Source organism: Mobula hypostoma, chromosome 2 (assembly GCF_963921235.1).
Source record: "Mobula hypostoma chromosome 2, sMobHyp1.1, whole genome shotgun sequence".
Lineage (NCBI taxonomy): Eukaryota > Metazoa > Chordata > Chondrichthyes > Myliobatiformes > Myliobatidae > Mobula > Mobula hypostoma.
In genome coordinates, this window is record NC_086098.1 from 175662514 (window position 1) to 175689862 (window position 27349).

At 44.8% G+C, this 27349-nt stretch overlaps 1 protein-coding gene across 1 annotated transcript in view; it reads left to right on the forward strand.

Moving 5' to 3' along the window:
• The first annotated feature begins 4723 nt into the window (after window positions 1–4723).
• The window catches only part of edem2 (ER degradation enhancer, mannosidase alpha-like 2), a 50677-nt gene continuing 28051 nt past the window's right edge, over window positions 4724–27349 (forward strand). Inside the window, exons 1-6 of the mRNA XM_063041121.1 lie at window positions 4724–4912; window positions 7722–7832; window positions 9832–9871; window positions 10550–10655; window positions 13684–13809; window positions 22594–22805. Of these exons, the coding sequence (XP_062897191.1) occupies window positions 4809–4912; window positions 7722–7832; window positions 9832–9871; window positions 10550–10655; window positions 13684–13809; window positions 22594–22805 (699 nt within the window). The 5' untranslated portion in view covers window positions 4724–4808. The remainder of the gene's footprint in view (window positions 4913–7721; window positions 7833–9831; window positions 9872–10549; window positions 10656–13683; window positions 13810–22593; window positions 22806–27349) is intronic.

Consider the following 27349-nt stretch of genomic DNA (forward strand, 5'->3'; position numbering starts at 1 on the left):
CTCTCTTCCGCCATCAGATTTCCAAATAGCCCAAGAACCCATGAAATCCACCTTACTATTATGCTCTCATTTTGCACTATTTCTTTAATTTTAAAATATTTTTTATTGTACCTTATAGTAATTTTATGCATTGCACTGTACTCTACCACAAAACAACAAATTTCATGTCATCAATTAATTTTATTAGTCAACGTTTCAGAGAGTAACTCAGATGGTGCAAAAAAATAGTGATGTAGTGTTCATGGGTTCAATGTCCATTTAGAAATCAGACAGCAGAGGGGAAGAAGCTGTTCCTGAATCATTGAGTGTGTGCCTTCCTGATGGTAGCAATGAGAACAAGGCATGTCCTGAGTGATGGGGGTCCATAACGATGGACGCCACGTTTTTGAGACATCGCTCCTTGATGATGTGAAGGATACTGCAGAGGCTAGTGCCCATGAGCGAGCTGACTGATTGTCACATGTACATCAAAACACGCAGTGAAATGCATCATCTGAATCAAATCATACCAGCAAGGATTTTGCTGTGGGCAGTCTGTGAGTGTCGCCACACTACTGATGCCCACAACTCACTAACCCTGACCATACTTCCTTTTGTAATGTGGGAGGAAACCAGAGCACCCAGAGGAAACCCACATGGTCACAGGGAGAACGTATACGTTCCTTCCAGGCAGCAGCAGGAGTTGAATCCTGATTGGTGATTACTGGCATCGTAAAGCGATTGTGCTAACCACTACACCACCATGTCATAATAGAAATAAGCCATATAACTCAAATGGTCACGTAGCCTATTCCTACCTCTATTATTTCTCATATTCAAACTAAGTATGAAGCTTTATCCTAATGTGAGGATATTGAAAGATAAAGATGTTATGCTAGACCTATATTGAACTCAGTTATGTCACACTTAGAGTACTTTAAAGACATCTCAGCATCCCTGTAGAGAATTCTCCTTCCCTGTCAGCTAATTGTAGGTGTGGTGCAGGAAGGTTAGAAAAAGGAGGTGAATAACAAAATGCATTCAATTATTTTACTTTGTATATAAAGCTAACTTTGACATATACTACTGTGTGAAAGTATATATAGCTAGGATGCCTAAGGCCTTTGCACAGTACTGTAGTAATTTTAGAATCAGAATCAGGTTTATTATCACCGGCATGTTTTGTGAAATTTGTTAACTTAGCAGCAGCAGTCAATGCAATACATAATATAGGAGAAAATAAATAAATAAATTACAGTATATGTGTATTGAATGGATTAAAAATTGTGCAAAAACAGGAATAATATACCTGTATAATTAAAGAGTGAGGTAGCACTCATGGATTCAATGTCCATTTAGGAATCGGATGGCAGAGAGGAAGAAGCTGTTCCTGAATCGCTGAGTGTGTGCCTTCACGTTTTTATGCCTCCTACCTGATGGTAACAGTGAGAAAAGGGCATGCCCTGGGTGCTGGAGGTCCTTAATAATGGACACTGCCTTTCTGAGACACCGCTCCCTGAAGATGTCCTGGGTACTTTGTAGGCTAGTACCCTAGATGGAGCGGACTAAATTTACAACCCTCTGTATTTATGTATTGCACTGTACTGCTACCGCAAAAAAAATCATGACATAGCTGAGTGATGATAAGCCTGATTCTGATATGGGTCTCTATTGTGGACTGAGAGTGGGAACAGCGCAGGGAGAGGGGAACCATGGTTGGGAAAGGGGGGAGGGAGAGGGGAGGGTGTGGGTAGCATTTGAGAAACCTCCTGTAGTGATCAATAATCCAATTGTTTGAAATCAAATGACCTCCCCTGGTATCTCAGGGCTGGGTGTGTCTGCATCCCTGCCACCCTCTGCCCCTGTCACTCCATCTCTGTCATCCATCCCACAGCTCTCCAGCGTTGCTCCATCTTCATCATTCCCAAATACGAACGGGATAAAATCTGCAGATGCTGGAAATCCAAGCAAACACAGAAAAACTCAGCAGGCCAGGCAGCATCAGTTAGCGTTTGGTGCTGAGGCCCTTCAGCAGGCCTGGCCTGCTGAGTTCCTCCAGCCTTTTGTCTGTGTTGCTGACCACTCTCAACATCCTTTGCTCCCGCCAGATTTACAAACTTGTTCTCTGCTCCACGTTGACAAATATGGTACCGTGCAAAAGTCTCTGGCACACTAGTGTTAAATGTACCTGAGACTTCTACACAATGCTGCTTGCTCTTTATAACAACCATCCTCCAGGAGAAGCTGGCGGGAAGTGGAGATTATGGGATTATTGGATCTTTATTCATCATATGCGACTCTAAGTAACCAGTGAGTATAAACAGGAGTGCAGGATTTAGAATGCTGTCAACACAAGGCTATTGGAAATTAATGAGAGCCGTGGATTACAACATATAGATGTCTGTGAACTCTCTAATTCCATAATCTGTAGGTTGATGAATGGTTCCAGTTAATGAACTTTCTTCCATCTCAGTTAATCATTTCAGGGTTTTATCCCTAACTCGGACACCAATCCTACGTACAGTCTTTTGCCCAGTGGAGAAGAGGGGATATGAGGGGTGGGAATAGCAATGGGAGCAGGAGAGGAAAAGAACAAGTGCTGTGTTTCATATTGCTGGGTTTGGTCCCGATGAAGGGTCTTGGCCTGAAACATCGACTGTTTATCCCTCTCCTTAGATGCTCCTGGCTTGCTGAATTCCTCCAGCACTTTGCATACGTTCCTCTGGATTTAGATAGATAGATAGATAGATAGATAGACATACTTTATTGATCCCAAGGGAAATTGAGTTTCGTTACAGTTGCACCAACCAAGAATATAAATATAGCAATATAAAACCATAAATAATTAAATAGTAATATGTAAATTAAGCCAGATGGAAAATAAGTCCAGGACCAGCCTATTTCCCCCGGGATCAATAAAGTATGACTACTACTACTACTATTGGCTCAGGGTGTCTGACCCTCCAAGGGAGGAGTTGTAAAGTTTGATGGCCACAGGCAGAAATGACTTCCTATGACGCTCTGTGCTGCATCTCGGTGGAATGAGTCTCTGGCTGAATGTACTCCTGTGCCCAACCAGTACATTATGTAGTGGATGGGAGACATTGTCCAAGATGGCATGCAACTTGGACAGCATCCTCTTTTCAGACACCACTGTCAGAGAGTCCAGTGCCATCCCCACAACATCTCTGGCCTTACGAATGAGTTTGTTGATTCTGTTGGTGTCTGCTACCCTCAGCCTGCTGCCCCAGCACACAACAGCAAACATGATCGCACTGACCACCACAGACTGTAGAACATCCTCAGCATTGTCCAGCAGATGTTAAAGGACCTCAGTCTCCTCAGGAAATGGAGACGGCTTTGACCCTTCTTGTAGACAGCCTCAGTGTTCTTTGACCAGTCCAGTTTATTGCCAATTCATATCCCCAGGTATTTGTAATCCTCCACCATGTCCACACTGACCCCCTGGATGGAAACAGGGGTCACCGGTGCCTTAGCCCTCCTCAGGTCCACCACTTGCAGCATCTGCAGAATCTCTCCATTCTATTGCTTGGTTGAATTGTTATTTACCATATCATGGTCTGAGAATTGCCTGCAAAGCTCTCTCTCCCATTCTGCAACCACCTCTAGATTTCCATAATGAGTATCCTTGGCCTCTTCTATCTCTCTACATGCTGACCCTCTCAAATGTGTATGTCACACAGATGCTGATGGCACTTAGCTGCCTCAGACACCTCCCTTCCTGGATCATTTCTTTGAACTGATTTATTCAGTAAATGAGAGCTATTTAAAATAATGGGAAAACAGAAACTACAGCCCTGTTACCACCCCTGGCTCTAACAAACTTAAGGGACCAATAACTGCCTAGTCAACACTTAATTAGTGCTTCTAGATGTATTGCCTTTAAATTAGGCAAAGGTGGTATTGTGATCATACAACATGCTAAAAAATTGACTGAAGCAGTAGATTTTAATGACTATCTTTAATGGAGGAGAGATATTTAAGAAGGGATTTCCTGAATCCTAGGGACACAGATACCCTGGACCAGAGGGTTGAAAGTTCAAAGTAAATTGATTAAACCTAGGAGTCACCATATACAACCCTGAGATTCATTTTCTTCCGGGCATTCACAGTAGGACAAAGAAATAGAATAGAATCAATGAAAAGCCACACGTCACTGATACAGACCCAATTGTAAATAAGTAACACTGAGGCCGTGAGTTGTAGAGTCCTTGCGAGTGAGTCTATAGGTGCGGAATCAGTTCAGTGTTGGGGTGAGTGAAGATATCCACACCGGTTCAGGAGCCTGATGGTTGTAGGGTACAGTAATAACTGTTCCTGATCCTGGTGGTGTGGCACCTAAGGATCCTGTGCCTCCTTTCTGATTGTAGCCGTGAGAAGAGATCAGGGTCCGGATTCTGGGGGGTCCTTGATGGCGGATGCTGCTTTCTTACCTGAGGTAACTCTACTTTTTAACAGGAGTATAATTTCCATTCGGAGGGATTCCGGCCCTTCGTGCCAACCAGCCTATGCCGACAGAGAACATATTCATAAGGAGAGGAACTGAGAGAGCGGAGGCTAGTTACAAAGGCAGTAGTCTGATTGACAGAGGTGTGGCCCAATCACCTGGCTCACATCTGCGCACTGCTACGCCTTTAGACAGGCTCAGCCATTCAGAGATTGCGGCGCATTGATAGGGCGTTGCAGCCATAAGACGCAGGCGCAGATAGGCGGAAGCTTCCGGGTTTACTGACACAGGAAAGGAGCCGGGAGGCGCTCGTCAGTCATCCGGACCCCGGGAGAACGGGGCCGTGAGCGTTAACGAGTAGATGCACGGTATCCTTTATACCGCTTGCTTTTTCCTAGTCACCGGCGCAGGTGACAACAATGCAAAGGGCAAAGAAATTCGGGCGGAGGCGATGGCTCGGTACAGGTCAGTGCTGCAACCGAGGGGTTTAAGGAGAAACGATGCAGGTTGGAAAATCAGGAAATCAAAACTCATTGGGATAGCTTAATTGATAACTGAACAATGCAGTTGAGTTTTATACGTATTGGCCTGCTCCGAAGAACAAGGCACTGCAGCGTTGTAACTTTCAGTATACCTGCTGGTTTAAAAACCGATGTGAAAAATTCATTAGTTGCGATTGGTGTACGTGGTGTTCCCTGCACAGAGCAGACGCTTTTTGGGCAGGGAAAGAGATTATTTTTACCTTCGCAAGTTTGGTTTCTCACTCCACCGTGGTTTTATAAATCCCAGCAATTCTCTGGCATCTTGAGGGATTAAGAGCTGATAATATTGGTACGTCTAGAGTCATAGATAGGCCAGACAGTTTTGGTAGTTTCAGGATTGTTTACTGTCATTACAAGTATAAAGGAAAATGCAATGTTTGTTACTCTGGACCCGATGCAGCCCGAAAAACACAATAAATAACGAACTCAATAATTAAAAAAACACAGTAAATATAAATACGTAAGATAGCTTATATACACTAATTGTATGTCAAAAGAGTGATGCTAGGCACAGGAGTGTCTGTACATGCCTCTTGACTGTGGTGGTGGGGTGAGTTAGTGAGTGGAGGTGTTATCAGCCTTACTTACTGCTTCGAAATCTGTTATTGAGTTATGATGTGGAATGGATGCAGCATAGCCCCCCCATCCTAATGGGAGTGGGGCAAACAGTCCAGAGCAGGGTGGGCTTAAAGTAAATTTATTATCAAAGTACATATACATTATCGTATAAAATCATATTCAACTTCTTGTGGGCAGACTCAGTAAATCCATAGGAGAATCACTGAAAGACCACACCAACACGGGCATTCAAATAGTTGCAAAAGACAAATTGTGCAAATACAAAACTTTATAAATAATGAGAGCATGAGATGAAAAGTCCTTCTAAGTGAGTCCATAGATTGTGGGAACTTTTCAATGATGTGGGGGGGGGGGCAAGTGAAGTTGAGAGAAATTATCCCCTTTGGTTCAAGAGCCTGATGGTTGGGTGGGTGGGCTCCTTCATGATGTTATTGGCCTTTTTCCAGCACTTTTTTGTACATTTGCCCTTGATGGCGGGTAGGCTGGTGGAGCTTGGTGGATCTGGGTCACATATAGGTCAGAAGGTATTGGTACATTCCTAAGCGACACGAGTGAACCAGATGGGATTTTACTGTCCTTAAACTGATGCCCTCTTGATATCCCCATCACAGGGAAGAGGTTTTGACCACCTTTGCTTTTGATAGTGTTATGTCCCTCATGCCTTGGTCTCCTTTGCTCAAGGGAAGAGAAGGGTTGGTTTTATTTGTCACATGTTCATTGAAACAAGCGGTGAAATGTGTCATTAGTGTCAGTGACCAACACAGTATGAATATGTGCTGGGGGCAGCCCGCAAGTGTCCCTTTGCTTTCAGTACCAACGGAGCATGCCCACAACTCACCAGCCCGAACCATAAGTCTTGGGGAGGAAACTGTAGCACCTGGAGGAAACCCATGCAGTCATGGGAAGAACATACACACTCCTTGTGGGCCATGGCAGGAATTATGATGGTCAACCCTGTAAAGTGCTTTGCTACCGTACCATCCACATTCAGTTATCTGGACACAACCATAAGTAAAGGTTTCCAAACCAGGTAACATTTTTTTTTAAACAGAGGGTGGTGGCTGCATGAAATGTACTGCCAGGGTTGACGGCAGAGCCAGATTCACCAGGGACACTTAAGAGATTCTTCGGCACAGGTGTGAAAGAAAAATAGAGGGCTACATGGGAAGGAAGGGTTAAACTGATCTCAGAGAAGGTTAAGAGGTTGGCACAACATTGTGGGCCAAAAGGCCTGTACTGTTCTATCCTCTATGTATCCAACTAGATATTTTGGGATTGGGTTGAAACATGGCAGTGCATGCCAGTCACCTGGCTGACTTGTTCACCTATGCAATTATACATATTTTAAACTGGATCCTGTCGTGCGGTCATTAATTATGTGCTATAGTTTTGTTTTGGAGTTCATGTTGATTCATTAGGATCAGTTGGAATAAATTGTCATTACCTTGTTTAATTAATTTAGTAAACCAGGCCTTGGCGGTGTAACCTCTAATCCCTCTAAGCTCTATCCGCCAAAAGCAGAGTTTCCCGTTGGCCAGATATTTGAATTCCAATCCCCATTCCTGTTCGGACATGTCGATCCAGGGCCTCCTCTTGTGCGAAGATGAGGCCACCCTCAGGGTGGAGGAGCAACACCTTGTATTCCATCTGGGTAGCCTCCAACCTGATGGAATGAATATCAATTTCTCCTTCTGATTTAGAAAAAAAAACCCTCCTCTTCTTTTCCACCCTCTGGCATCTTATCTCCTGTCACCTTCATCTGGGTCCCTTCTTCCTTCCCTTTCTCCTATGGTCCACTTTCTTCTCCTAACAGATTCCTTCCTCTCCAGCCCTCTATCTTTCCCATCCACCTGGTTTCAACTATCACCTTCCAGCTATCCTTCTTCCGCTCCCCCCTTCTTCTTATGCTGGCATCTTCTCCGTTCCTTTTCCATCCTAAAGAAGGGCCTGGAGTTGAAACATTGGCTGTTTATTCATTTCCATTGAAACTGCCAGATCTGCTGGGATCCTCCCAACATTTTGTGTGTATTGCTTTGGATTTCTAGCATCTGCAGAATCTCTTGTGTTCAGCTCTTCACTTTGATTCAATTGGGTTAGAAAGTTTGGCAGTCAGTACAAACAAAACTCTCTGTAAATGTTTTTTTTTTCCACAGGGAGCGTGTTAAAGAAATGTTTTATCATGCCTACAATAACTACTTAGAGAATGCGTTCCCCTATGATGAACTGCGACCTTTAACTTGTGATGGTCAGGATACCTGGGGAAGGTAAGTCTATTAGTAGATTTAATTTATGTTTTAAGGAAGTAACCACCCAATCAATGAATGAACAATAGGGCTTTTCAATATTCCTGCGGTACAGGTTTTTAATGTTTGAAATGTGTGTATAAGAATGGGGCTTTGGAGATGCCTGAAGACATTTTCTGTCTTTCAGTATTGTGGAAGTGTATAGTGAAAGTGAAGAAATATAAGACAACTTCATTTTTCAGTAACATGGTTGGCTTCTAACCACAAAATTACTTCCTCATTGTTAAACTTTTTATGGTGTACATAAAGTCATAGAGCACTACGACTCAGAAACAGGCCCTTTGGCCCATCTAGTTGGTGCCAAACTATTATTCTGCCGAGTCTCATCAATGCATACCCAGACTGTAGCCTTCCATCCCCACCCAATCTGTGTATTTATCCAAACTTCTCTTGAATGTTGAAATCAATCCGCACCCACCTCTTCTAATGGCAGTTCATTTCATACACTTCCCCCCTCTGAGTGAAGAATTTCACCCTCGTGTATCCCTTAAAGATTTCACTTTTCAGCCTTAACCCGTGATCTCTGGTAAATTTGGTGCCAGAATGAGAAAGAATGCATAGACTTGGAGTTTGCAAAGTAAACCTTCCTCGCAGTTTAAACAATTATCCTGACTACTTTTCTCTCTTCCTTAGTTTTGATGAAGGTTTTAACCCATTTTTAACAATTTCTCTATCCATTGATACTGCCTGACCCGTTGGGTGTTGCCAGAATTTTCTGCTTTTTCTTCACATTTTTCACTAGTATCAGACTGGCTGACGACAGATGAAGCTTGTAAGCCTTGAAGTGGAAAATGGTCTGGAACCAAAGGGCAGAACTGAAGTCTGCCGTGGTCCAGTGCCTTAAGGAGAGGAAAGCTCTCATGGTCAATTAATTTCAAATAAAGTTCAACCATACACATGCATACGGCTAAACAAAACACCGTTCCTCTGGGACCAGGGAGCAAAACACAGATATCACATACAGCACTTAAAAGAATATTAACAGATATTTTTCAAATTTACAAGTTGACATAAAATGGATAAATGACATACTGTTAAATATACAACAGTATAATGCTACCGTGGGTGGTGGGGAGGAGATACGTCTCTACCAAGGGAGGTGTAAGGCACTCCTTCCCTCCGCTAGTCTGCAGGTCACTCTTGGGCAGGTGTAGCACCTGTTTAGTACCCCCCCCCCCAAATCAGGGTCACGTGAAGCCATGGGAGTAGGTGGGTTGGGTGGATGGTCGTATGAGCAGTTGGTGCATATCACAAGTCCTGGTTACGCAACCACTAACATCAGGCAGACAATCTCTGAAGAGTATTGATAATGGCTGGAGCCACCCGTCTTGTAAAGACACCGCCCAGAAGAAGGCAATGGCAAACCACTTCTGTAGAAAAAATTACCAAGTACAATCATGGTCATGAATAGGCCGCAACAGCCCACGTCATACCACAAGGCGCATAATGATGATGATAATGCTACTGGCGCTGTCACAAATAATGTGCACTGGGTGGTATCAGGGTGTTCAGGAGTCTCACAGCCTGGGGGAAGGAGCTGTTACCCAGTCTGACAGTCTTTGGTCTTGTGCTGTGGTACCTTCTGCTTGACAGTAGAAGGGCAAAGAGATTGTGGGGTGAACGGGAGGGGTCCTGGACAGTGCTGAGTGCTCTGAAAATGCAGCGCTTCTGGTATACGCCCTGGATAGGAGGAGGGTCAGAGAGAGCCTGATGATTCTCTCAGCAGTCCTCTCAGTCTATTGCAGGGTCTTGCAGATGGTACGGGAATCGCAAGGGTGGAAAGTATACGTCCTGGTCAGGACATTCTCAACGGTGTTCCGGTAGAACGTGGTCAGAATGGGGGTGGGAAGCATCAGGAAGTGGAGGTGCTGCTGTGCTTTATATTAGTCAATAATTGATTTGGTCAGTTTACACATTCTTTGCTGTGTAAAACATTAACTGTATTTTCTGTATTTAACAGCTTTTCTCTGACTCTGATTGATGCCTTGGATACTCTCCTGGTAAGTAGCTGTTCACGTTTACTTTAACCAGACTCTCTGATCCCATGCAGATGCTTGTCCAAGCTAGTTGTTCTACCATCTTTCTATCTATCATCAGTTTGTTAATTAGTTATGTTAGCTCACCACTCAAGACGCCAACCTATTTAACCCCAGTCTAGTCACGGGACGATTCACAATGACCAGTTAACCTACTAACTGCTGTGTCTTTGGTCTGTGGGTGGAAACCAGAGCACTCGGAGGAAGCCCACATGCACGTGGGAAGAACGTGCAAACTTCCTTATAGAGGACACTGGAATTGAACTCCGAGCTGTCATAGCGTCTTGATAACCGCTACACTACCACGGCACCCTAATTTCTAATTATTTCCATCACTTCTTTACCAGTTTCTCCTTCCTGTTTTTTTGGCTGTTATAAAAGTGTGGTGTTAGGGACCCTGTTTGTCATCTACCTGCTTGTGTGTCTGCAAGTTATTGGGCTTTTCAAGGCACCGTCGCCCAGTCCAAATTCACCCTGTCTATACCCTTACTAATTTTGTGTACCGCACTCATTCTCCTTTGCTCTAGGGAGTGAAGTCCTCACCTATTCAACCTTTCTCTATAACTCCGCAGATGAACAGAATTAACGCATGTGAACTTCCTGCAGTGTGGCTTGATCTGTTCTCCTGATCTCTGCATTCAGGTGCTGGGCAATGTGACTGAGTTTCAGAGAGTTGTCCACATTCTTCAGGATGGAATGAACTTCGACATCGATGTCAACGCATCTGTGTTTGAGACTAACATTCGAGGTAGGTCAGGAATGAACTCATTAATATTGGACCGTGCTAGATGTTGTTGCACAGGAATTGGTAGCTTTGTTGAGCAAGTATGCCATTGCAAAGTTGTTCAAAGTAAATTTATTATCAAAGTTCCTCCAGCACTTTTTATGAGTCACTCTGGATTTCCAGCATGTACAGAATCTGTGTTTGTGAGGGTGATGTGAAAAGCTGGCAGGTGATAGGTGAACGAGGTAAAGGGCTGAAGAAGAAGGAATCTGATTGGAGAGTACAGTGGACCATGGGAGAAAGGAAGAAGGAGAGGCACCAGGGACAGGTATTGGGCAGATGAGAAGAAGTGATGGGGTGAGAGGGTAACCAAAATGAGGAATGGAAAAAGAGAGAAGGAGGGAGGGGAGAGAGATTACCAAAGGTAGAGAAATCGATATTCAGGCCATCAGGTTGGAGGCTACCCAAACGGAATATGAGCTATTGCTCCTCCAACCTGAGTTTGGCCTCTCCGTGGCAGCAGATGAGGCCGTGAACAGACACGTCAGAATGGAAATGGGAAGTTGGAATGAAATGGGTTGTGGATAGGAGACACTGCTTTTTGCAGCAGACAGAGTAAAGGGGCTTGTTCTGATGAGGTTGTGCAGACCACAGAAGAGCGGGGGTTTCATTTATTGCCTTTCTCAGTTGGTCTTGGGTCCAATGCACTAACTGTTTCCACAAATGCTACTTGACTGGCTGGGATCTTCCACCTTCGATCTTTGTGTTATTTATTAAAGATGCAGCTGCTATTGTGTGGTGTCCTTCACTACCTCCCAAGTACTGTGTAGCTGACATAGTCCTCTTGAGGGATGTCGCTTATGTGTTGTAAGGAATTATAGAAAATAAAATTGCAGTGGTTGGTCCATGTCTGTTTAATTCTGGACTTGTCCTTTTTCCCATTTTCCTGATTTCAATGCCCCGGAGGCAGAGGAGCAGAATCCGGCCATTCAGCTCATCGAGTCTGCTCCACAATTCCATCATGGCTGATTTATTATCCCTCTCAACTCCATCCTCCTGCCTTCTCCCTGTAACCTTTGATGCCCTAATTAATCAGGAACCTATCAACCTCTGCCTTGAATATGTCCAAACAGACCACCATCCCCGTAGGATAGAAAAGTGAGTCATTCAGTTTGATGCCTGATCTGCTGTGACTCTAGCAAGTCCAGGTGTGTGTGGCATTGATTGACAATGTTGGGTTTCCTCTTTTGAGTGAAGCGATGTGACTCCAGACTTAGTGGCCTAATAAGAATATACAATCAGTGGCCATTTCATTAGCTGCACCTGTACACCTGCTTATTAATGCAAATATCTAATCAGCCAATCATGTGGCAGCAACTCACTGCATATGAGCACGCAGACGTGGTCAAGAGGTTCAGTTGTTGTTCAGAACAAACATCAGAATGGGGAAGAAATGTGAACTAAGCGACTTTGACCATAGAATGATTGTTAGTGCCAGACAGGGTGTTTTGAGTATCTCAGAAACTCTTGATCTCCTGGGATTTTCATGCACACCAGTCCCTACAGTTTACAGAGAATGGTGCGGAAAAAAAAAATCCAATGAATGGCAGCTCTGTGGACAAAAATGCTTTTTTAATGGGAGAGGTCAGAGGGAATGGCCAGACTGGCTCAAGCTGACAGGAAGGCGACAGTAACTCAAATAACCATACATTATAACAGTGGTGTACAGGAGAGCATCTCTGAATGCACGGTACAACGAACTTGCATTGGATGGGTAACAGCAACAGAAGGCCATGAATATGTACTCAGTGGCCACTTTATTGGATACCTCCTATACCTAATAAAGTGGCCACTGAATATATATAGAGAAACACAGGGACTTCCTGGATCACTGGTGACCTGACCTGTGGAAATCTACCTTTATACAATTTCTCCTATAAAAGCATTGTAATTATAATAAAATGCTTTGTATTCATTAATGACTAGAAAGATGTAATTTACAGTACTGTGCAAAAGTCTTAGCCACACATATATATAACTAGAGTGCCTAAGACTTTCGCCCAGTATTGTGTATCATGTCCTTCCAGGTACCAAATAACACTTAATACTACTGAGCTAATACAAATCTAAGTGCTCTTATTTCCATTTGCCAGCCTTCTCCCTATTTTAACCAATGTACAGTACTGCGCAAAACTCTTAGCCACCCTAGATATATAGTGTATATTGGCCTCAGACTTTCGTACTGTACTGCATTCCCTAGTTTAATTAAGGGTAGTGATTAAATTAAAGGTAATGGAAGAATTCTGGCAAGTGACACAGAACGGCCAGTAATAGAAGATGGAAATCTCTGACTTGAGGAATCAGCTTGTGGACAGATCTCTCAAATGGAAGGCTTGTGTAAGCCAGGTCTGCCTCTGATCCACCACTGGACATCACCAACTTAAAAGAGAAGTTCTTGTCAATTGCCCACCAAGTCCTTGCTGTCTGAAATCTAAGTCTAAACTTTAGTGGTGACGTTGCAGCATAGTGGTTGGGATAATGCTATTACAGTGCCAGAAACCTGGGTGTGTGTGGGTGTAATGGTGCAGCATGGGCTCACGCAGCCAGAACACCCAGTTACTGCGTTGTATCTAATAAAACTGAAACTTCAAACTACGGCACAAGAGCACTGTCAGCCTACTGAGGCCCAGACTGGAATCGCTAGGTTGATCATTTATTTATTCAGTGAAATACTCCTGGCCCTTCGAGCCACTCACCCAGCAATCGCCCAGTTTATTCCAAGCCTGATCACGGGACAATTTGCAGTGATCAATTAACCTCCCAACCGGTAGGTCTTTGGACTGTGGAGGAAAACCAGAACACCCGGAGGAAACCCACATGGTCACAGGGAGAACGTACAAACTCCTTACAGACAGCGGTGGGAATTGAACCCGGGGCCCTGGTACTGTAAAGCGTTGTGCTAACCACTACACTGACGCGGTGACGTGGGTTTGAATAAGATTGATCTGTTTGTTTGCAAGCTTTAACCCTGTGTGCTTGTTCCTTTCCTTAGTGGTGGGTGGCCTGTTGTCTGCTCACCTGCTCTCCAGGGAGGGCGGCATCGCTGTGGAGCCAGGCTGGCCGTGTACGGGCCCTTTGCTCAGATTGGCAGAAGAAGCTGCACGTAGACTGCTGCCAGGTGAGGATCCCATACGTCTCCATGCTCCGCCCTCTCCCCACCCCACGTCGTCTTCATTCTGCTTCTCTATAGCCCATTCAAGCCTGCGTTCCACTGCTTTAAGGGCTTCCTTCTACATCCCGCATTGTAGTAGAACTCAACCTGCTTTGCATCTGTTTACTCTACGTGTTTGCTGCCGGAGCAGAATTAGGCTATTCGGCCCATTGAGTCTGTTCTACCATTCCATCATGGCTCAACCCCATTTTCCTGCCTTCTCCCCTTTGACATCCTTACTAATCAAGAACCTATCAACCCGCACTTAAAATACACTCGGTGACTTCGCCTGTACAGCCAATTGTGGCAATGAATTCCACAGATTCACCATCATATGGATGAAGAAATTCCTCATCTCTTTTCTAAAGGATTGTCCTATTTTCTGAGGCTGTGTCTTCTGGTCCTAGACTCCCCCACTATAGGGAGCATGTTCTCCACACCCACTCTATCGAGGCCTTTCAATATTCGATAGGTTTCAGTGAGATTACTCTCTTCCCCCCGCCCCTCCCCCCCCCATTCTTCTAACTTGAAGGGAATACCCGTACAATGCTGGAGGAATGTAGTAGGCCCAGCTGCATCTATGGAGAGGAATAAACAGTTGGCAATTTGAGCCGAGACCCTTCATCAGAGTTCATGCAATCAAGCCTTGGAACTTATCCTGGTTTATTATGCTCAACCCCATTTCCATTCGAAAGGTGTGGTGCAGAATTGCTCAGTGATCCAGCTACGGTTGAATCTGAGGCGTACGAGTTGAAATGCAAATTCATCACATTTCAAAAAACAAAATTTAGATGAAGACTTAAAGTGCCAATTCCTGCAAGGAAAGGGATTGAGGATTAGCATGTGTCTGTTTGACTGGATAAAAACGTAGAATGTAGAACAGCAGCAGGGCCTCCACTTCCTGAGGAGATCGAGGCAAGTGAGGCACCCCCCCCCCCCACCAGCTATCTTAACTGTGCATTTTACAGGAGCACCATTGACAGCGTCCTGACAAGTTGCATCTCCATCTGGTATAGGAGCAGTTGAGCATTGGACCAGAAGGACAGTGAGAACAGCTGAGAAGATCATAGGGGTCTCCCTTCCATCCATCAGGGACATTTATCAGGAATGCTGCACATGCCTCTGCTGCCCCAGAGAAAGCAACCCAAGTTAGCCCAGTCTCATGGCTCTAATTCAGGCAGCATCCTTGGAACTTTCTTCTGCCCCCTCTCTGAAGCTTCCACCTCCTTACCTTGGAGTACTACAGCTCAGAAACAGGCCCTTCAACCCATCTAGTCCCGCCTAGTCCCAATTATCTGCACCTGTACCATATACCACCACCCTTCTCCCATCCATTAACCCATCCAGACTTTTCTTAAATGTTACAACTGAACTGGCACTGCCACTTCTGTTGGCAGCTTGTTCCACACTCACACCACCCTCTGGGTGAATTAGTTTCCCGTAATGGGGCGACTGTGAAAGGGGTGACTTTTACTCAGCTGACGTGGACACTTGTGGGCATCAGCAGTGCTGCTCCCTCAGCTCTGTGCACCTGGTTTGGATCCGGACCTTGGGTGCAGCTTGTGTAGCTTTCCTCCGGGTTCTCCCGTTCCCTCCCACATTTCAAAGACGTGATCGGTGGGTTATTGGGTCATTGATCGGTAGGTTGTCCCTGGTATGCAGGGGAGTGGTAGAATCTGTGTGGGGGGGGGGAGGAGAGCGAAGATTGATGGGAGTGTGAGCAGAGTGAAATGGTACAGGTTGACCACCACAAATCTGGAATGATTGGGATCTGTGCAGTGCCCGATTAGTGATTTTGTGGAATCACTGGCGGTTGGGTTAGGTTTAAATAAATAAACACCTCCAACCCACTTGATGGTCACCTCATCCTACCTTTAAATACCTTGGAAATAGAACAAGGTGGATAATAAAGAAAACCAAGTGAAATTTATTGAACACAAATTTTGTAGATGCTGGAAATTCAAGCAACACACATCAAAGTTGCTGGTGAACGCAGCAGGCCAGGCAGCATCTCTAGGAAGAGGTACGGTCAATGTTTTGGGCTGAGACCCTTCGTCAGGACTAACTGAAAGAAGAGCTAGTAAGAGATTTGAGAGGGGGAGGGGGAGATCCAAAATGATAGGAGAAGACAGGAGGGGGAGGGATGGAGCCAAGAGCTGGACAGGTGATTGGCAAAAGGGATATGAGAGGATCATGGGACAGGAGGCCTAGGGAGAAGGAAAAGGGGGAGCGGGGAAAAACCCAGAGGATGGGCAAGGGGTATAGTCAGAGGGACAGAGGGAGAAAAAGGAGAGAGAGAAAGAATGTGTGTATATAAATAAATAAGGGACGGGGTACGAGGGGGAGGTGAGGCATTAACGGAAGTTAGAGAAGTCAATATTCATACCATCAGGTTGGAGGCTACCCAGACGGAATATAAGGTGTTGCTCCTCCAACCTGAGTTTGACTTCATCTTTACAGTAGAGGAGGCCGTGGATAGACATGTCAGAATGGGAATGGGACGTGGAATTAAAATGTGTGGCCACTGGGAGATCCTGCTTTCTCTGGCGGACAGAGTGGCGGACAAATTTATTGAAGTACAGTACAGGCAAAATACCTGACAAGGTATCAGTATTTACTTACACTTCAATGAAGATGTGACTGGTGCTAGAATAGCACAGATTATAAAAATAAATGCAGAATAACACAGGGGAACAACTTGCTTCCTTTAAAGACTGTGCCAATGGCCGATTCTGCTAATGGTGCCCGACAGGTTGGTGCGTAATGTGGGAAATTTGAAATTAGGCTGGCGACAATTGTGTCTGAAGCAGTGGTGGAGCTGGATTACTGATTGCCAGATTTGACCTGTATTATTACAAATGGGTCGGTGATGAACTCAAGGCTGAAAGGCCTATTTCTGTGCTATGTGACCCTTGAACGTCTCGGCACCCCCTCCAAGGTGAGTATGTCCTTCCTAAGAGGCGGCACGGTAGCATAGTGGTTAGCACAACGCTTTACAGTACAGGCCACCCGGGTTCAATTCCCACCGCTGCCTGTAAGGAATTTGTATGCTCCTCCTGTGACTGTGCAGGTTTCCTCCAGGTGCTCTGGTTTGCTCCCACAGTCCAAAGACATACCATTTGGTAGGTTAATTGATCATTGTAAATTGTTCTGTGATTAGGGCTAGGATTAAATTGTGGGATTGCTAGGTGGCATTGCTCAAGAACTGAAAGGGTCTATTCCATAGTAAAAATAAAGCATGGGAGTAGAATTAGGCCGTTTGATCTGTCAAGTCTGCTCCACCATTCCGTCATTGTGCCTCTCAATCCATTCTCCTGCCTTCTCCCCATAACCTTTGATGCCCTTACTGATCATGAACCTATCAACCTCTGCTTTAGATATACCCAATGACTTGGCCTCCACAGTCAGCAGGTTGTAAGGGTGGGCTCCCTCACCTCCAACCCTCTGACTCTCAATACAGGAGCCCCTCAGGGCTGTGTACTGAGCCCCCTCCTTTACTTCCTGTAAACCCATGACTGAATCACCACCCACAGCTCTAATCTGCTAATTAAATTTGCCAACAACACTACATTGATTGGCCTTATCTCAAACAATAACGAGGTGGTCTACAGGGAAGAAGTCATCTCTCTGACACAGTGGTGTCAAGAAAACAACCCCTCCCTCAATGTCACAAAAGCAAAGGAGCTGGTTGTGGATTACAGGAGGAATGGAGACGGGCTATTGACATCAATGTATCTGGGGTTGAGAGGGTAAATATCTTCAAGTTCTACAGCGTCCACATCACTGAGGGCCTCACGTGGTCTGTACACACCAGCTGCATCACTGCCTGGTATGGGAACTGCACCTCCCTTAATCGCAGGATTCTGCAGAGAGTGGTGCAGACAGCCCAGCACATCTGTAGTTGTGAACTTCCCATGATTCAGGACATTTACAAGTTCAGGACATTTAGGATTATTGGGAATCCAAGCCATCCCAACCACAATCTATTCCAGCTGATACCATCCAGGAAACGGTACCGCAGCATAAAAGCCAGGACCGACAGGCTCCGGGACAGCTTCTTCCATTGGGCCATCAGACTGATTAATTCACGTTGATTTGAGTGTACTCTATATTAGATTGACTGTTCTATTTATTATAAATTACTATGATTGCACCTCTCACTGCATTCCTAGAATGATATATTTACTTACTTTACTGCTTGTTATGCCGTTGGTGTTTAGGGCAGCAATGAAGATCCTTCATCTCTGTCTGTATAGAAGATTCTTCATTGCTGTTTCCATAACAATTGTTTTTCAACCAGTCAGGGTTGTTAGCCCTGAGCTGAACCCCCGAACCCGGAGGACCAGTAGTCCACTCTTAGTCTGGCCTTTACCCCTTGACCTCTTTGGCTTGGATGACCCTATCAAGAGCAAAAGCATGAAGCCTTGACTCCAGGCTCTCTGGGTCAGTGAGGCTCCAAACTTTGCGACAAGGTTATGGTCCTCTTGAAGGAGAAGGATATAGGGATGTGATTTAAATGCCGTTATCTCCGTGGTGAGAGACTGTGACCAGAAGGATGGACAGTGCTTTGGCTTATCAATGTCCATGTTCCACTGTCTCATGTCTCTTGTGTTCGATCTGTTCACTGTAGCATCCAGCAGTAATAAAGGAACTGCATCTTGGGAAGGCTGTATGAGCCACCTTGTGGTTAGCAGGACATTTTGCCATAAGCTGTTTTGAGTTGTGTGTGGTAGTCAATGGCAAGTTTGTCTTTTCCGTTCAGACTCAGCACTGATCTATAGTGCTAAATGCTGTCTTTCGCAGAGGAACTTCATTTTGTCTGAGTTAGTGAATGATTGAATATTTGCAGTTACTTGTCTCATTTGGTGTTACAGGCGCTGTGAATTTCCTGGTTGTTTATACTGGTATAGTTACTCAGCATTTAAAAAAAAACTACTTGGTTGAATGGAAATTCTCCATCTGTTGTTACAATATGTTCTCGGGCAATAATGTTAAGGACAATTATTGGCCAATGTTTATTGAACAGATTTGCAGTTGTATATTTCTGTAACTTTTGGCAATTTTTACCCACTCCCCCTTCTCTCTTTTTCCATTCCCCGTTCTGGCTTTCCTCATCCTCTTCTCACCTTTTCACCTACCGTCACCTCCACGTGCCCCTCCCCCTTCCCTTTCTCCTGTCGTCCACTCTCGTCTCCTATCAGATTCCTTCTTCTTCAGCCCTTTACCTTTTCCACCTATCACCTCCCAGCTTCTTACTTCATCCCTCTCTCCCACCCACCCTCCTTCCCTGTCACCTGGTCTCACCTATCACCCGTCAGCTTGTACTTGCAAATTTCTACAGATGTACGGTGGAAAGCATTCTAACTGGCAGTTTCACCATCTGGTATGGGGTGGAGTGCGGTGGGGGGGGGCGTTGGAACTGCACAGGATTGAAGTAGCCTATAGAGAGCTGTAAAATTAGTCAGCTCCATCATGGGCATGAGCCTCTTTGTATACAGGACATCGTCAAGGAGCGATGCCTCAAAAAGGCAACACCCATCATTAATGACTCCCATCACCCAGGACATGCCCTCTTCTCACTGCTACCATCAGGAAGGAGGTACAGGAGCCTGAAGGCACACACAATTCAGGGTTAACTTTTCCTGTCTGCCTTTCAATTTCTGACTGGACATTGAACGCATGAATACTACTCTTTTTTTAACTTTCTATTTTTGCACTACTTGTTTAATTTAACTATCTATAAGATATATACCTGCTGTAATTCACATTTTTCCTCCATTATTATGTATTGCATTGTACTGCTACCACAAAGTTAACAAATTTCATGACGTGTCTGATTCCGGTTCCCACCACATCTTATTCTTCTCACCACCTTTCTAGTCATGATGAAGCGTCTCAGCCTGAAGCATTGACTGTTCATTCCCCTCCATAGATGCTGCCTGACTTGTTGAGTTCCTCTTGCATTTTGTGTGTGTTACTCTGGATTTCTAGCATTTGTGAAATCTCTGGAATTTGAGTTGTAAAGTGCCTTTGTTTGGCCCATGAAAGTTTACTCTGGAAGCACAGTCACTGTTCTGATGTAGGAAATGAGGCAGCCAGTTTGTGCACAGCAAGTGTGATGACGTATTGATCACCTGACAAGGTCACTATTGGTCAGGGTACGTTCCATGGCCTTAGAAGTTGGTAATCAGTGTTCTTGGGCTCTTGCTTTTGCATAGGCAGAGATTATTTGTCTTGTCTCGGTGGGGGCGGGGGGAGACATGAGATTCTTTGTGACTTGGATGAGGAAGTGGAAGTGTGGGTTAGTAAGTCTACAAATAATATTGGTGATGTTGTGGATAGTGTAGAAGGTTGTTGAAGGTTACAGCCAGAGATTGACTGGGCTAAGAAGAGGCAGATGGAGTTCAATCCAGAGAAGTGTGAAATGATACGCTTTGAAAGGTTGAACTTGAAGACAAAATACAAGGTAACTGGCAGGATTCTTAGTGTTGTGGAGGAACAGAGAGATCTTGGGGTCCTCCTATTGATAAACCTCTGACATCCCCCCTTCCTTTCCTCCAAGCACCTTGAAGTTATGTCGCCCTGGGAATAAAGTCACTGGCTGTACACTCCATCTTTGCCTCTTATCTTGTACAACTCTTGTTAAGTCACCTCTCATCCACCTCCTCTTCAAAGAGAAAAACCCTAGATCACTCAACGTAACGACAAATCATCACTGCCTATGCAAAAGCCCAGGAGCAAGCACTAAATACAGGTGAGGCAACATTTCACCTGCGAATCTGCTGGGGTTGTCTGTTGTGTCCGGTGCTCATGATGGGGCCTCCCGTACATTGGTGGGACCCATCATAAATTGGGAGACCACTTTGTCGAGCGCCTCCGCTCCATCTGGCGAAAGTGGAACTTCCCGGTGCTCAAACATTTTAATTCCGATTTCTGTTCCCATACTGACGTGTCTGTCCATGGCCTTCCATGTGCCAAGATAAAGTCACCCTTATAGTCTGTCTAGGTAGCCTCCAACCTAAGGGCATGAAAATCAATTTCTTCAATTTAAAAAAAAAATTTCCACTCCCCTCCCCTCTTCTTCTATTCCCCACTCTGACTTCTTGCCTCTTCCCACCAGCCTGTCACCTCCCCTTGGGTCCCCTCCTTAAGACCCTAAGATATAGGTGCAGAATTAGGCCATTTGGCCCATCTGAGTCTGCTCTGCCATTTCATCATGGCTGATCCATTTTCCCTCTCAGCCCCAATCTCCTGCCTTCTCCCATATCGCTTCATGCTCCGACTAATCAAGAACCTATCAAACTCTGCTCCTTCTTCCCTTTCTCCTATGGTCTACTCTCCTCTCAGGTTCCTCCTCCTCTAGCCATTTATCTTTCCAACACACCTGGCATCACCTATCACCTTTGAGCTGTCCTCCTTCCCGCCCCCCCCTCACTTTTTTATTCTGGCATTCTTCCCCCTTTTCAGTCCTGAAGAAGGGTCTGAGCCTGAAATGTCAACTATTTATTCATTTACACAGATGCTGCCTGACCTGCTGAGTTCCTCCAGCATTTTGTGTGTGTTCACATGACATCAGTTTTGAATGTGAATTTTACTTGCATATTACCATCAGTCTCGCCCTGTCGTTATCATTGAATATAAAACAAAATTTCAGGAATACTAATTCCATTCCGTTTGTAAGAAATGCCTAAATGTCGAGACAAGTCTCCAATTTTTTTCCAATAACAACTCTAACTTATATGGAGTAGCGTTCTGAAGCATTATACCTAGAGCAGGGGTTCCCAACATTTTTCATGCCATGGACATTAACCCTACCATTAGCCGAGGGGTCTGTGGACCCCAGACTGGGAACCCCTGGGCTAGAGCACTACGAATGGAAAAAATTGTCACTGGCCCACAGATACCAACCGAAGAAGTGGGTAGATGTTGAAGTTGTGAATTCAAAGGAAGAAAGAGAACTTCCTGTAAACTGGAGAACTTTGCCAGCTGAAGGTGTGGTCATGATTTATACCAGGTTCTTTGGCTGGTTCTTCAGTTCATTATGGTTTGGTTTGATTCAAATTTGTTCATTATCATTCTTCAGTACAGAAGTATAAAGGAGAACGGAATGATTGTCACTTTGCATCCGATGGAGCATTAAATAACACATTAAGCATAATGAACGCAATTAAACCACATTAAATATAAGTATCCTCTCATACCTAGTGTCACCTTATATACATACAATCAGTCTGTGTATACTTGGACTGATTGTACATAAGGTGACTGACAGGAAATGATAAAGTAGTGGTGGGTTAGTGGGTGGAGGTGTTGATCAGCCCAACAGCTTGGGGGAAATAACTGTTTTTATTTATTTATTGAGATACAGTATGGAACAAACCCTTCGGGTGCTTCGAGCTGCGCCACCCAGCAGTCCCCCAGGTTTTAACCCCAGCCTAATCACCTGACAATTTACAATGACCAATTAACTTAACACCCAGAGGAAACCCACACAGTCACGGAGAGAACATACAAACTCCATGCAGGCAATGGCAGAAATTGAGTCTGGTGGTCCTGGTGTGGGTGATACATAGCCTCCTCCCTGATGGGAGTGGGACAAACAGTCCGTAAGCAGGATGGGTGAGATCCTTCATGATATTGCTGGCCTTTAATTTCTGCCACCTTCCTGTATAGATGCCCTTGATGGCAGTTGACTCAGTATAACAGTGGGCTCGGTGTGAGTAACTGCTTTCATTATCACTTTGCTTAAAGCTTTCCAAACTCCAACCGGAATGCCATTTGGGACGGTGAATCTTATGAACGGGGTGAATCCCGGTGAGACGCCAGTCACGTGCACTGCAGGAATCGGCACCTTCATACTGGAATTTGCTACTCTGAGCCGCTTGACAGGCGACCCGGTGTTTGAGGAGGTGGCGAGGAAGGCACTGGACGGGTTGTGGAAAAGCCGATCGGACATTGGCCTTGTGAGTGATTCTCAACTCTGTTTGGGGCTTGGAAGTTTTCACTTTTGTTTTTGGTTCATTTTGGGGATGATTTTTATGGTCACTACTTTGGGCAGAATTACATAGAAACATAGAAAATAGGTGCAGGAGTGGGCCATTCGGCCCTTCGAGCCTGCACCGCCATTCAGTATGATCATGGCTGATCATCCAACTCAGAACCCCGTACCCGCCTTCTCTCCATACCCCCTGATCCTTTTAGCCACAAGGGCCATATCTAACATCGTTCTCTCGGCTTAAAGGTTCCATAGTAACTTGCCACTGAGTTGGTTTGATAAGTTAGTTGATTATTGTTTTGTGTACTGAGCTATTTTTAAAAGCTTTGTTATACGTTATTGTTGGGATACAGCGTGGAATAGACCTCTCTGGCCCCTCAAGCCACACTGCCCAGCAGTTCCCCCAAGCCTAGTCAGAGGACAATTTGCAATGACCGATTAAAGAGACTAAAGAAATTAAAGAGACTAGGAGAGAGGAGGTTAGTTCACAACAGGGGGATGGGAACAAGTGCAGAGAGACAGAGGGGTGTAAAATGAGGGTAGAAGCAAAAAGTAGTAAGGTGAAAAGTAAAAGTGGCAGGCCGGCAAATCCAGGGCAAAACTCAAAAAGGGCCACTTTTCAACATAATTGTATAAGGGCTAAGAGAGTTGTAAAAGTGAGCCTGAAGGCTTTGTGTGTCAATGCAAGGAGCATTCGTAACAAGGTGGATGAATTAAAGGTGCAGATTGTTATTAATGAATATGATATAGTTGGGATCACAGAGACATGGCTCCAGGGTGACCAGGGATGGGAGCTCAACATTCAGGGATATTCAATATTCAGGAGGGATAGACATGAAAGAAAAGGAGATGGGGTAGCATTGCTGGTTAGAGAGGAGACAAACGCAATCGAAAGGAAGGATATTAGCCGGGAGGATGTGGAATCGATATGGGTAGAGCTGCATAACACTAAGGGGCAGAAAACACTGGTGGGAGTTGTGTACAGGCCACCTAACAGTAGTACTGAGGTTGGGGATGGTATTAAACAGGAAATTAGAAATGTGTGCAATAAAGGAACAGCAGTTATAATGGGTGACTCCAATCTACATATAGATTGGGTGAACCAAATTGGTAAGGGTGCTGAGGAAGAGGATTTCTTGGAATGTATGCGGGAAGGTTTTTTGAACCAACATGTCGAGGAACCAACTGGAGAGCAGGCTATTCTAGATTGGGTATTGAGCAATGAGGAAGGATTAATTAGCAATCTTGTCATGAGAGGCCCCTTGGGTAAGAGTGACCATAATATGGTGGAATTCTTCATTAAGATAGAGAGTGACATAGTTAATTCAGAAACAAAGGTTCTGAACTTAAAGAAGGGTAACTTTGAAGGTATGAGACGTGAATTAGCTAAGATAGACTGGCAAATGACACTTAAAAGGTTGACGGTGGATATGCAATGGCAAGCATTTAAAGATCGCATGGATGAACTACAACAATTGTTCATCCCAGTTTGGCAAAAGAATAAATCAAGTAAGGTAGTGCACCTGTGGCTGACAAGGGAAATTAGGGATAGTATCAATTCCAAAGAAGAAGCATACAAATTAGCCAGAAAAAGTGGTTCACCTGAGGACTGGGAGAAATTCAGAGTCCAGCAGAGGAGGACAAAGGGCTTAATTAGGAAGGGGGAGAAAGATTATGAGAGAAAACTGGCAGGGAACATAAAAACTGACTGTAAAAGCTTTTTATAGATATGTGAAAAGAAAAAGATTGGTTAAGACCAATGTAGGTCCCCTACAGACAGAAACAGGTGAATTGATTATGGGGAGCAAGGACATGGCAGACCAATTGAATAATTACTTTGGTTCTGTCTTCACTAAGGAGGATATAAATAATCTTCCAGAAATAGTAGGGGACAGAGGGTCCAGTGAGATGGAGGAACTGAGGGAAATACATGTTAGTAGGGAAGTGGTGTTAGGTAAATTGAAGGGATTAAAGGCAGATAAATCCCCAGGGCCAGATGGTCTGCATCCCAGAGTGCTTAAGGAAGTAGCCCAAGAAATAGTGGATGCATTAGTGATAATTTTTCAAAACTCTTTAGATTCTGGACTAGTTCCTGAGGATTGGAGGGTGGCTAATGTAACCCCGCTTTTTAAAAAAGGAGGGAGAGAGAAACCGGGGAATTATAGACCGGTTAGCCAGACATCGGTGGTGGGGAAAATGCTAGTCAGTTATCAAAGATGTGATAACAGCACATTTGGAAAGTGGTGAAATCATTGGACAAAGTCAGCATGGATTTGTGAAAGGAAAATCATGTCTGACGAATCTCATAGAATTTTTTGAGGATGTAACTAGTAGAGTGGATAGGGGAGAACCAGTGGATGTGGTATATTTGGATTTTCAAAAGGCTTTTGACAAGGTCCCACACAGGAGATTAGTGTGCAAACTTAAAGCACACGGTATTGGGGGTAAGGTATTGATGTGGATAGAGAATTGGTTGGCAGACAGGAAGCAAAGAGTGGGAATAAATGGGACCTTTTCAGAATGGCAGGCAGTGACTAGTGGGGTACCACAAGGCTCAGTGCTGGGACCTCAGTTGTTTACAATATATATTAATGACTTAGATGAGGGAATTAAATGCAGCATCTCCAAGTTTGTGGATGACATGAAGCTGGGCGGCAGTGTCAGCTGTGAGGAGGATGCTAAAAGGATGCAGGGTGACTTGGATAGGTTAGGTGAGTGGGCAAATTCATGGCAGATGCAATTTAATGTGGATAAATGTGAGGTTATCCACTTTGGTGGCAAAAACAGGAAAACAGATTATTATCTGAATAGTGGCCGATTAGGAGAAGGGGAGGTGCAACGAGACCTGGGTGTCATTATACACCAGTCATTGAAAGTGGGCATGCAGGTACAGCAGGCGGTGAAAAAGGTGAATGGTATGCTGGCATTCATAGCAAGAAGATTCGAGTACAGGAGCAGGGAGGTACTACTGCAGTTGTACAAGGCCTTGGTGAGACCACACCTGGATTATTGTGTGCAGTTTTGGTCCCCTAATCTGAGGAAAGACATCCTTGCCATAGAGGGAGTACAAAGAAGGTTCGCCAGATTGATTCCTGGGATGGCAGGACTTTCATATGATGAAAGACTGGATCGACTAGGCTTATACTCGTTGGAATTTAGAAGATTGAGGGGGGGATCTTATTGAAACGTATAAAATCCTGAGGGGATTGGACAGGCTAGATGCAGGAAGATTGCTCCCGATGTTGGGGAAGTCCAGAACGAGGGGTCACAGTTTGAGGATAAAAGGGAAGCCTTTTAGGACCAAGATGAGGAAAAACTTCTTCACACAGAGAGTGGTGAATCTGTGGAATTCTCTGCCACAGGAAACAGTTGAGGCCAATTCATTGGCTATATTTAAGGGGGAGTTAGATATGGCCCTTGTGGCTAAAGGGTATGGAGGGAAGGCTGGTACAGGGTTCCGAGTTGGATGATCAGCCATGATCATACTGAATGGCGGTGCAAGCTCGAAGGGCCAAATGGCCTACTCCTGCACCTATTTTCTATGTTTCTATTAACCGACCAACCGGAATGCCTTTGGGTTGTGGGAGGAAATCGGAACAGCCGAAATAAACTCACAACCATGGGGAGAACGTATGAACTCCTTACAGGCAGGGGCAGGAATTGAACCCAGGTCGCCTGTGCTATAAAGCAATGGGCTAACCACTAAGCCACCATGCCACCCCCTCTGCCATCCATTAAGATCACACCATCTCAGTAGGTGCATCAAGGAAGTACAGGGGAAAGGCAATAACAGGATGCAGAAGAAAGTGTTACAGTTGCAGAGAAAGTGCAGTGCAGGTGGACAATATGATGTAAGTGCAGTGACCAGGTAAATTGTGAGGTGGAGTCCATCTTTTATTTATTTTATTTATTGAGATACAGCGTGGAGTAGGCCTTCCCGGCTCTTCGAGCTATACCACCCAGCAATTCTCCCAATTTAATCCTATCCTCATCCTGGACAATTTACAATGACCAATTAACCTACCAACTGGTATGTCTTTGGGCTGTTGGAGGAAACCGGAGAACCCGGAGGAAAGCTACACGGTCACAGGGAGAACATACAAACATGGACCCCTACCATTAACTGAGGGGTCTGTGGGCTCCTGGTTGGGAAACCCTGTATCAGGATATCATTCAGTAGTCTTAGAACAAGATGGAAGCTCTTCTTGAGCCTGATGGTGTGTGCTGACAGGCTTTTGTGTTTTCTACCTAATGGGAGTGGGGGGGAAGAACGTCCAGGATGGGAGGGGTCTTTGATCGCGTTGGCTGTTTTACCGAGGCAGTGAGCAATGTACACAGTAATGGCAGCAAGTAAAATCTCCCTATTCATTGATGATCATTTCTGCAACTTTACTAATCCAGGCTCGTCTCCTTCCCTATCCCCAATCTCGAGACATCCAGTCATCTGACTGATAATTGAATTTTTAGTAACAACCAACAAACAAATGTTTTCTGTGCACAAACTCTGCATTT